The following is a 12,068-nucleotide window of genomic DNA, read 5'->3' as shown; positions in this document are numbered from 1 at the left end:
GGCATTGCCTGAGCTGCACTTCTCTCTAGCCTCTCTGCCATGTCTCTGATTAATCCACTTTGCTTCCTAACTCCCTGGCTGAACCTCCATTCTTCTTTGGGACTGGGGTGAAAGAAGGTGTAAGGGTGGTTGTGAGCCCCTCCTGGGGACTCAGGTTTCTGGGAGGGGAGTTGTGTTTCTGTATTGCCTTTTACCTTGTCTATTTCTGTCTATAACTGTCTATACTGTAAATATCTGCTTGTATATTGTGCCAGCTGTAAATATAAGCTTCATTCATATTTCTAGAGCTGGCTGAGTCTAGTCTGGGTGATTTCCAAGGTGTGGTGGGGGCGAGGAACACCCAAACCCTCACATAGCCTAATCATGAAGTAGTAAACTAATTTTGATTATAAGCCATAGAGAAAATTATTAAAAATAGCAGTGCCCTGAAGTATTTATCACAGAATAGCATCCCACAGCGGAATAATCCATTACCTAATCACATCTGGCAGACTCTCTCCCACTCTTACTCTAAACACCTTGCAACCTCTCTGCTCCTTGGCTCCTCTGCCCTACCTCTTTGCTTTTTCTCAATGGCCTTTTTTCAAGATCTGACTTTTCAACGCCTTAGAATCATAACAGAGCCCTGTCTGATGGGCCTGATTGGAGCTTATACCTAGTTTAAGAACAACAAACAGGAAAACTTCTCTTTCTCAGCACCACCTTTCCTCAAAAATGCATTTTGTGTACCTGAACAAATCATTCTCATTCACTACCAGCAAAATATTGACATATTTCAAAGGACTATTGATTCTTAACGTGTTTTTTTTTCCTCATCTCAGACATAGTTGTGGATTGTCATTTGCTCTCAGTTTGTGGTAATTTAAAACCTTCTCCCTCTTTGCAGCAACATGAAATCTGTTTTTAATGACTACCTTGCTGTGATGGGTGGGTGCTACCCAGATTTCTCTCTCCAAAAGCCACATCCTGTAGGGTGCCTTTTTTTATTTACTCTGTGTTTAGGCTAATAAACCAAAATTCAATTGGAATGATCAGACTCAAATTGCTCCTTTCCATATTTCTTGAAAGCGATTCCTTTGCTGGCAAAGCACGAGAGTGCTAAAGACCCAGGACCACCTTTACTGAATCATCAGTAAAGGTTGCTTAGAATTCTTTATAACATAGTCAAAATTAAATGTGGAGGAAAAAAGCAACAAAACAAAACACAAATCCCCCAACCTTCTTTTATTTTTTTACTATTTGTTCTGATGGTTAGAAAAGGTAGCCTCTGCATCTCCGTTTGCTGATGTATTTCTTAACTGATACGAAAAGCAAATAGGTCCCAGCAGCAGCAGCAGCCTTGATGAAAAGGGTTGGATAAGCAAGAAGGCCTCATCTAATATTTTTACAACCATCTTCTATGGGCTGCAAAAGGCAGTGTGGCACTTGGTGCCATGGTCTAGCCTTGAGCTCTGTGGTAAAGGGTTGGACTTGATGATCTATGAGGTCTCTTCCAACCTTGTGATACTGTGATACTGTGAAATTCAGATGCTTATTTAGTGCTTTAAAGTATATTTCATTAAAGATATGTTGCTTCACATACAATGGCCAGTAAAACATTTAGCATTTATGTATTCTTAAATTCATTTAAGCACTTTTTTTTCTGTAGTTCAAGGAGAGTTTTAAAGGCTGTACACATCATTTCCTTGTTCTGAAAGAATGACTAACCCTAATTGCACCAAATATAGTCTTCCATTTGCTCTTTATAATTACAGAAAGAAATTGGCCTCTACAAAATGTTATGTCTTTGCTTGTTCCTAATAAAAATATTATGTCCCCACTCACTGTCTATTTGAAAGGTCAAGAAAGACTGATGATCAGAGGAGGGATCAGTGAGTCAGTGCTAGGGATGGGTCTGGAGTTCAGGCAGTGAGTCAAGCCATACACTGCACTGAATCCTGTATTTTTTTCCCCCTGTTCTTCCTTCCCCGAGTTAAAAACCTATTCTAGAACAGCAGCAATCAGCCTTTTTTTTGTATCTCCCAAAACAGTCCTGAAGGTACAGCCACACAAACTGGAGTTTGCTGTGATGAATGCGTATCTGTTGCAGTTTTCCCTCCTCCAACATTTTTAGGACAATTGAACTGTTATCCTCTCTCTTCTCCACCAACTTTCAGCTGTAGCTACTGGGAAGGGGGAGGAGGTGTAAGCGGTGGAAGCAAACTCCATGGAACTTTTTCAAGGGTCATGGAATGGTGTGGTCAGCAGGAGCAGGGAGGTCATTCTGCCCCTGTACTCTGCACTGATTAGACCACACCTTGAGTACTGGGTTCAGTTCTGGGCCCCCCAGTTTAGGAGGGACATTGAGATGCTTGAGCATGTCCAGAGAAGGGCAACGAGGCTGGGGAGAGGCCTTGAGCACAGCCCTACGAGGAGAGGCTGAGGGAGCTGGGATTGTTTAGCCTGGAGGAGGCTCAGAGGTGACCTTATTGCTGTCTACAACTACCTGAGGGGAGGTTGTGGCCAGGAGGAGGTTGCTCTCTTCTCTCAGGTGGCCAGCACCAGAACGAGAGGACACAGCCTCAGGCTGTGCCAGGGGAAATTTAGGCTGGAGGTGAGGAGAAAATTCTTCCCTGAGAGAGTCATTGGACACTGGAATGGGCTGCCCGGGGAGGTGGTGGAGTCGCCGTCCCTGGGGCTGTTCAAGGCAGGATTGGACGTGGCACTTGGTGCCATGGTCTAGCCTTGAGCTCTGTGGTAAAGGGTTGGACTTGATGATCTGTGAGGTCTCTTCCAACCTTGGTGATACTGTGATACTGTGAAGGGCTCTTTCTGAGAAATAAGAGAGCAAGTCATGAGGCATGACTGCAGCAGCCCCATTTTAAACCCAGAGGGAAAATCCTGGCACTTGTGGATACTTACTCTTTATAGAACTAATCACATGGGAATTGAAAGAGGTCGTGGGCCCAACACAAGTTAAATAAAGCATCAGTGACTTCTCCTTCCTTGTTTTCAAAGCTGAGTCATCATGAAATAATGGGATATAGTGCATGTGATCAGGACAAAAGAATCTGGATATCCTTCCCAAAATAGGCTGGCCTCTTTTACCCTTAGTGAAAGAAATTTGCTGTTTGGTATTATAAGAAGTGAAAGCAGAACTAGTGAGTTCTGTGCTTACTTAATCTCCTGAGGTTGGTTACTTGTTTATCAGCATCACCTAAGCCTCTGCTGAATCCACAGAGGACAGTATCTGCCTACCTCAGGTTTCCCCATTCTTGGGACAAAGAGGAGCTCAATGAGGATCCCAAGTATTTCAGGGAAAACTTCCACAATTGCATCTTAGGCTGCCTGGTATCACACCAAGCCCCACTCACAGTGTTTTCAAGACAGAGGTGGACAGAGCAATGCTTGGACATACTTCTTCACTTGCACTTAGCTGATCAGAGCACGCAGGCAGATATGTTAGGCTAAGCAATAATAGCCAGCATTTTCCTTGCTGGGCAAGAAGGGCTGCAGGAGGATCCACCACTGTTTGCCTTTTTTTCCTTTTTGATTGAAGTCAGCACAGCTGCCCAGCTGCTGGCAGCAAAGACTGCAAGAGGCAGCCTCCATGAGGAAAGGTCAGGGCTGTCCCATGCCAGAGTCAGTTCCAGATGGTTTCAACAGCTCCACTGCAGGATACATACTGTCCAGAGGCAAGGCAGTGCTGCCCTTGGTAAAGTGTCTTTAAAGATCTCCCTGTCTTTATTTTGACTCATGAGCTGTCTTTCTTCTAATTTGGTTATTTTATTTTCCCAATTTTCTCCTCTCATTTCACTGGAGAAAGGGGTCTGAGTGAGCAGCTCAGTGGGAACTTGTGTACCAGCTAGGGCCAATCCACACCAGAGTCTAGCAAAACCCAAGTAGTTTGTAAGCTTTGGGCTTAAGACTAAAGATAAACCACAACAAAAAGACATAAAGGATTTTAGACTGTTGGTCTCTGCTTCCTCACAATGTATGTGCACTGAACTTCAGATCAGAAAATTAAGAGACTTGGTTTTAAATGAATTTAGTACTTTACACATCTATTAAATGATAGCTTCTACAAGACTGATTACAAAGCTCTTTAAGTAAGAGAGTCTACCTGACTGTGCTACTTTGAGGCTAATTAGAATATTTTTAACAAGAAAAATTAGTTTAAGAGCTGTGGAAAGGAAACAATGGTGATGTCTACATCACTAAGAGGTTAGCTGAGACATATAAAAACAGGGACACAAACATAGCTAAGACAATGAGAGTCTCTATCTGTTGGAATTGGTGTCTGTGTTTTCTCTCTGGGCTCCTGCAGTGTAACCCAACTAACCATTCCACTTCTAACCCCCCTTGCCAATCCTCCAAATTCACCTTGCACGTAAGACAGACTCTGGGATAAGAGTGGGGGCTGGAAAGAAGGAAGAAGGGTGATTGGGAGCCCTTCCTGGGGACTCTGATTCCTGAGAGGGGTGTTGTGTTTCTGTATTGCCTTTAACTTGTATATTTCTGCATATAGCTGCATATATTTGTAATATGTTGTAAATATCTGTTTGTATATTGTCCTAAGATGTGAATATAAAGCTTCATTCCTTAACTTCAAGCCATCTGAGTCTAGTCTGTGTGATTTCATGAGAGCAGGGGAGGTAGGTAACTCCCAAACCATCGCTTCTGCAAAGTCAGAGATTTCAGGCTTTGCAACAGCAGTATATAAAGACCAGCTTCTAGAGACTCACTGGAAATAGAACACATTTTAATCTGCAGGTCAATAAGCATTCATCTACTTATATCCTTTCATAGAATTCATAGAATTCATAGAATCAACCAGGTTGGAAGAGACCTCCAAGATCATCCAGGCCAACCTAGCACCCAGCCCTATCCAGTCAACTAGACCATGGCACTAAGTGCCTCATCCAGTCTTTTCTTGAAGACCCCCAGGGACGGTGCCTCCACCACCTCCCTGGGCAGCCCATTCCAATGGGAAATCACTCTCTCTGTGAAGAACTTCTTCCTAATATCCAGCCTATACCTACCCTGGCACAACTTGAGACTGTGTCCCCCTGTTCTGTTGCTGGTTGCCTGAGAGAAGAGGCCAACCCCCACCTGGCTACAATGCCCCTTCAGGTAGATGTAGACAGTAATAAGATCACCCCTGAGCCTCCTCTTCTCCAGGCTAAACAGGCCCAGCTCCCTCAGCCTCTCCTCATAGGATTTGTGCTCCAGGCCCTTCACCAGCTTTGTTGCCCTTCTCTGGACATGTTCCAGCACCTCAACATCTTTCTTGAATTGAGGGGCCCAGAACTGGACACAGTACTCAAGGTGTGGCCTGACCAGTGCTGAGTACAGGGGAAGAATAACCTCCCTTGTCCTACTGGCCACACTGTTCCTGATGCAGGCCAGGATGCCATTGGCTCTCTTGGCCACCTGGGCACATTGCTGGCTCATCTTCAGCTTACTATCTATCAGTACCCCCAGGTCCCTTTCCTCCTGGCTGCTCTCCAGCCACTCTGTCCCCAGCCTGTAGCACTGCTTGGGGTTGTTGTGGCCAAAGTGCAGAACCTTGCACTTGGCCTTGTTAAATCTCATCCCATTGGCCTCTGCCCACCCATCCAGCCTGTCCAAGTCCCTCTGCAGGGCTCTCCTACCTTCCAACAGATCAACACCTGCTCCTTGTTCATTAGACATATTCTCTTAAATCTGTTCAGTAAATGCAACTCTTCAGAAACTCTCATTCTGTGAGGATCTACTAATTCTTCCCTCAGCTCCTTTAGCGTCCACCCTGAAGGCATATGTATGTACAACACAAGCTTCAGAAGCTAATATAAAACACTCCACAAAGATGAGTGCTGTTAAAAATGACTGAAATGGTTACAAAAGCAAGAATGCACACATAACAAGTATTCTTAACACAAAAAAAAAATCAACCTTTATTACTTTTAATGTGTCATGTAATCTTGTACCATCTAAACAAGGTTTATGAATTCTATTGACAGGTTTTTTTCTCACACTTTAAAACTGGAATTTGTTGGGTTTTTTATTTGCACACATGATTTAAAATATATATTATAAAATGCAACTGAAGAACAGATGCATTTAAGGAAGAAAACGAATCTGTGTCTTAAAATGATGCCATTGCACATGAGAGAATGCATTAAGTCTGAAAATTAAGGCATGTGATATTTGAACGGAGAAAGTAAAACGCTGTTTAAAACATGAACTTATCACCTAAAATCAAGCACTGCGAGCCCCTTCTATAATGTCACACAAAAGCGACACAGAAGACCCCAGTGATCACTAGGGAACCTGCCACAGTCCAGTTTTTCAACCCAACTAAGTCCATACTTTGTGGTCTAACACATCCCCCTTCTGCTGCTGCAGGCCGCAAGTACAGGCGGTCAAACCTCAGCTTGATATTGCGCCTTATATTCAGGTTGGAGTTGGCTTGAGTGTCCCAAGTGTAACGGCAGTGCTCAGGTTTACCCAAAAGCTCCCAGACATCCACAATGTTGCCAGGTAACTTACCTAGTCTAGCAACCTGAAAGGAGAAGAGAAGGGGACAGAGGGGAAATACGTAAGATACTGAATTGACAGATTTTGCCAGCAAAACCAGAACCCAGGTTTGTGCAACATAGGATTGCTAAAAACAACCATAATGGAGATGTCTCTAATTTGTGGTATTCCTGCAGGGTAATCTAAGGCAGAGCAGTAGCACCCCTTCCCCTTTTTAAGAGCAGATACAACCCATCTCTCTTCTACCTAAGCAGCTCGTTGCTCAAAAGAAACAGAAAGGCCTCAGGAAACTCTGCCAGAATACCTTCTCAAAATAATGCTTATTTCTACTTACCTCACTGTCTCTGAGGTTTGTATCCCCTCCAAAGATAACAGTGGTGGACTCAGGCTCCTCCTGCATTCTCTTTAACACTATTTGCAGTTGCTTCACACGCTCCCTGGAGTGCGTTTTAGTGCTCTCCAGGTGAGAGGTCATAAGGCAAAGTTCGATACCACATATGCTCACCTGTGCATGAATCAAACAGGTAATGTTACTATGCATACCACGATAACACATTCCAAGTCAAAGTCCATTCACACAGTAAATGACAGAGCTCTGGTTAATGTTTTACACTGCAAAGGGGCTTAGAGGAGGGCAACAGACTTTCAGTTTTGTTTTGTAACTCAGAAGTTAGGAGACTGGAGAACAAAGTACAGACACTAACAAACCAACCTTGCATGGAAGTCACTATCAAATGCAGCTGGGTTTGCATGTTTGCAGAAGTTGGTTTTTGGCTGTTTGAGACTGTCACAGAGTAAAGCCAGTTCTGCCTTTCCCCGCATTTTGCTTTGAAAGCAGAAATACAGCTGCTTACTACAGACCCACTCACTCACGTGCACAACTAAAAGGTTCCTCATCATAGAGGTTGTTGGAAAAGGGATTATCTCATGTTTCAGCAGCTTCACTCTTGATTTCTTCAACAGTATGGCAGTGAAATAGCCACATAGGTTACCTAAAGAGGAACAGGGAAACACATGGTCAAGAGTATTTTCTTGCAGGGCCATAAGGAAATTAAGGTTCTGAAAGAGATTTTTTGACTATGACCTAGCAGAATCACAGTCGTTTGTAGAAGGCACAAAATCAGCAGTTCAAAGTGCCAAATAGGCAGTGTGAATGTGTCATAGTTTTAAAAAGCAAATATTTAAGACATTTCTTCTCTCTGGAACTTTTTGGACTTTCAAAAAGCAGAGAAAATGCTCACAAAACCATCAGGAAGGAAAGATTTTCACATTGGTAATCTGCATCAAGCTCTCTCCTGGCAGCAAAACATGGCACATAATTTCAGGGCTTGCTTCTTCACTCTACTCTTTCCATTCAGAGATTTCTAGACAGGCAGACAGAATAGAACCAAACTCACTTTTTCCAGTTTCCAGTTATGTTTTACCTGGAATGACAGTGTAGTTGCCTAGTCTCTTATGTAGAAGACCGAGATGCGGTGGTACAACCTCTTGTAGAAACACAACATCTGGGTTGTATCTGAAATCAGCAAGAGAAGATTTCCCATTAACTACTGAAAGGTAGAACTGTTAGACTCCAGGGCCAAACGGAACAGCTCAGGAGATTTCAAGTGCACCTTAAACTCCTCTTCCTACATAGTGTAAGGATAAGGTTTTAGAACAAAGAAAAAGCTCTCTCCTTCGTGTTCAGCAGCAAAGAACACAGCGCTGTTGTTAAAAGGGAAGAGACAATGGACATGGCAATAAAAGGCATTACCTCCTTGCACTGCTAAAGCTGGGTACATGGCAATAGAGAAATGAAGCTATACTTACAATGTCACGTAAGTACAGACTCCTCTAGCTCGGTCTATCAGATTTCCTACATCCAGCCCATCAATGTTCCAGGTTAGCAGTGAGAAGCTGCTGTCATCTTCCTGTTGCTTCAGATCTGCACTGCTGGCACCATCGTTGCTAGTAGTTACATCGTCTGTGAGGTCACTATGGAAGAGAGAGTTCACTTGTTGGTCAACATGCATAATGATAACCTCCCTACAATTACCTTCTTTATCTGCTGAAGGAAAGTTCTAGATTCATCTCAACTTACAGGTGACCAGCTAAAACATTCCCACTAAACAGGTTAACATGTATTGAGCTCACTGTAGTTTGAAAGTGCAGTAACTAAAACATGCACACTCCATACAGAGTCATACAGAGCCTTAGCACATAGCTCTAGTAAGTGGCTTTTCCTGCTCTTCATAGGCACAAGAAAACATCTACCATTCTGAGTTCACTTAAATCAGGCAACAAACAACAGAAGCCAAAGCATCAGAATTATCTACCTTTCCCCGTGCTAGAGGCAGGCTCTGTATGCTAGGTGAGTTTTTAAACACTTTCCAGTGTGTTACAAACCTAGGACTATGGTCAGGACTTGCTGCTTTCTGTCTCTATCTGTAGCGCAGCTCACCTTCCCCCAGGTGCTGAAACCACTCTGGAGGCAAGTGTGCAAACTCACTCTGGGACAAACTCAGAGTCTTTTGGGAATGCTCACCCCAAATCCAACCTCAAAACGCAGGCCATGTCTAACCTGTTCCTCTAACAAAAAGTTAAACAACACTCTTAAGTCTGATTGCCCTGTCTGGGTACCATGCTGCTGAAGAGAAGCAGACACTTCCTGCTGACAGGAGGTTGTACTGGTTTAGCCTGGCATAGAGCTAATATTGTCCACATTAGCTCACATGGTGTTGTATTTTGGCCTTGTGACCAAAACGGTGCTCATGCCACTGCAGTGCTCACTGCATCAAGACCTTCTCTGCTTCTCTGGTTGCATTTACAGTGAAAGGACTGCAGGTGGGAAGGAGGCTGGGAGAGGACAGAGCAGGGAGAAACCTCTTCCAAACTCAATAAAGAGATGTTCCATACCATGACAACATAAATCTAGGATAAGTAAGAGAGGGGCAGGCACATGCTTGCATTGATGGCATTTATCTTCCCAAGCCACCACTGCACAGTGCTGAAGTCCTGCTTTCCTACAGATGACTGAATGCCTGCCTGCCAATGGGAAGTGGTGCAACAGTTCCCTGCTTTGCTTGTGCATGCAGACTTCACTTTGCCTATCAAACTGTGTGTATCTCTGCACATGGGTTTGCTCAGCTTCACCCTTCCAAGTCTCTCCCCAGTCCCACTGGGAGGGGAGCATACAAGCAGCTGCGTGGGGCTGAGCTGCCACCAGGATTAAACCACAACATCGACCCAGTGTAAATTGCTTGACTAAAGGGAAAGTCTGAAACACAACACATCAGATAGTACAGCTAGGACTAGACACAGTACATTTGGGCAAAGTTGAGATACTAGAGTTTTGTTTCTCTACGCAGTACTTTTATGTACCCAGGAAAATAAGGCCTGGGAACAAAACAAATCTATTCCCTGGAATTTAGTGGTGGCTTTGTACTTCCTGCTGCACAAACAATTTAAGATTTGGCTACTACGCAGTGCCTTCTAATATGAACAGAGAAAGTAAAGCTGACAAAGAAGGAGAAGCCAAGTGACAGTTAAGTAGGTAAATCATGTGGTATATGTTGCCAGCATTTCCAGGATGACGATGACCCCTTTTTATATCTATGCTGACATCTGAAGGGCTATGAGATGAAACATGAAAGTCTGCAGGGTCAGCAGTGATCTTCCTCTGACTCGAAGATCTCCAGGCAATCCTCCCTCCCAACACATCCTGCATACAACAGCTCAAGATAGAACCCACAATACGAAGACAGAGGCTGGAACACAAAAAGATGCTGCCAGTTACAAACAGATAAATGCTGACTGATCACAGACTACCTGGAGAGTAATGCAAATGATCAGTTGGGGTTCGATTTTCCTATACATGCATATTGAACAAAAGCAGGTTACTCAGAACTACACAGATCACCAGGACCCTTCCATACAACATGCTAGTCAGGAATAAACAAATCTAACAAAACAACCTTCCCTCTGGGCTCTGAACAGCAACAACTTCTACAAACTCAATTTCACATGCAGTTCAACACCCTTGGTGTGCCCTCTGTGGTCACCTATGCAAGACACAGATTCAGTTCCTACTTCCACAAGGACATTTAACAAGGGGTACACAGACCTGCCAATCCTATTTATAGAAACATTAGCATGAGTACATCTAATATCACAGTATCACAGTATCATCAGGGTTGGAAGAGACCTCACAGATCATCAAGTCCAACCCTTCACCACAGAGCTCAAGGCTAGACCATGGCACCAAGTGCCACGTCCAACCTTGCCTTGAACTGCTCCAGGGACGGCGACTCCACCACCTCCCCAGGCAGCCCATTCCAGTGTCCAATGACTCTCTCAGTGAAGAACTTTCTCCTCACCTCAAGCCTAAATCTCCCCTGGTGCAGCCTGAGGCTGCGTCCTCTCGTTCTGGCGCTGGCCACCTGAGAGAAGAGAGCAACCTCCTCCTGGCCACAGCCACCCCTCAGGTAGTTGTAGACACACATGCCCAGTTAAACACATGTGTGTGCACAGGGAAATCTGGCTATGCATTGCTGCAGAAGACAATGGAAATAAAATTATCCTGTCCCATCTGCACAAGCCTCACTGCCTACTGATAGCCCTCTCAAGAAGATCTCACTGTTCCCCTCGAAGGGAGCAGCCTTGCCACACAACAACTAGCATGGAAACAGCAGTGTGAGGAAGAGCTGCGCCTGCCTCACCAGAGTTGCCAGGGCAGGCGGAGCGGCAGAGGAGCGCTGCTCCCCGGCGTGAAGCTTCGACCCGGGAGATGGTTCCACCCAGGTGTCTCCACTCTGCCTTCTCCTGCTCTAACGATGCCTCTCGCTCTGGGCATCACCTACCAGATCGCAGGCACTTTGGGGGCCTGCGGCACTTCGCCTGCTGCTTCCATCTTCGCAACCTCTTTCACCGTTGGCGGCTCGAAATAGGAGTCCAGCGCTCTCTGAAACACAGGAGGCGGATGGCAGATGGCAGGGAAGGGACGGTAATCCCGGGACAGCCCCGGCCCCGGGCACACCTGCAAGTGCCAGTCGTTTCCGGCCAGGAAGCTTTGGGCAACCTCCGTATCTCTACACGTGATGGCAACGAACTCGCAGCACAGCACCTTCCTCCGCTTTGCCAGGTGTAACGACTCCTGCTGCTGCTGCTGCTGTTCCTCCGCCGGCAGCGGCTCCCTAGTCTCTCCTTCCTCACAATGTCTGTGCACTGAACTTCATATTAGAAAGTCAGCAGACTTGGTTTTAAATGAACTTAGTACTTCATACATCGATTAAGTGATAGCCTCTATGCAACTGATTACGCAGCTGTTTAAGAGTGTCTCCCTGACTTCGTGCAAAGTCAATGAGTTCAGGCTTTGCAACAGCAGTATACAAAGACCAGTATCAAGAGAGTCACTGGAAAGATAACACATTTTAAGCTGCAGGTTAATGCGCACAAAGTAATGTATACAGCACCCCATGTGAACAACTTCCATCATCTACTTATATCCCTTTCTTGTTTATTAGGCATATTCTCTTTACATCTGTTCAATGAATGTATCTCTTACTTCAGAAACTCTCCTTCTGTGAGAATCT

At 44.8% G+C, this 12,068-nt stretch overlaps 1 protein-coding gene across 1 annotated transcript; it reads right to left on the bottom strand.

Moving 5' to 3' along the window:
- Positions 1 to 5,942: 5,942 nt before the first annotated feature.
- On the bottom strand, positions 5,943 to 11,757 carry LOC135178938 (tyrosyl-DNA phosphodiesterase 2-like). Its single transcript, XM_064150361.1, is given in 10 exon segments — positions 5,943 to 6,313; positions 6,316 to 6,523; positions 6,833 to 7,003; positions 7,372 to 7,490; positions 7,923 to 8,014; positions 8,308 to 8,472; positions 10,124 to 10,131; positions 11,351 to 11,437; positions 11,513 to 11,705; positions 11,753 to 11,757. Coding segments are annotated over 10 exon segments (1,122 nt in total). The 3' UTR covers positions 5,943 to 6,239.
- Positions 11,758 to 12,068: the final 311 nt, after the last annotated feature.

The sequence above is a fragment of the Pogoniulus pusillus genome, chromosome 10 (assembly GCF_015220805.1).
Source record: "Pogoniulus pusillus isolate bPogPus1 chromosome 10, bPogPus1.pri, whole genome shotgun sequence".
NCBI lineage: Eukaryota > Metazoa > Chordata > Aves > Piciformes > Lybiidae > Pogoniulus > Pogoniulus pusillus.
The sequence above is the reverse complement of the archived record's forward strand: the minus strand, read 5'-3'. Positions and strand labels throughout refer to the sequence as shown.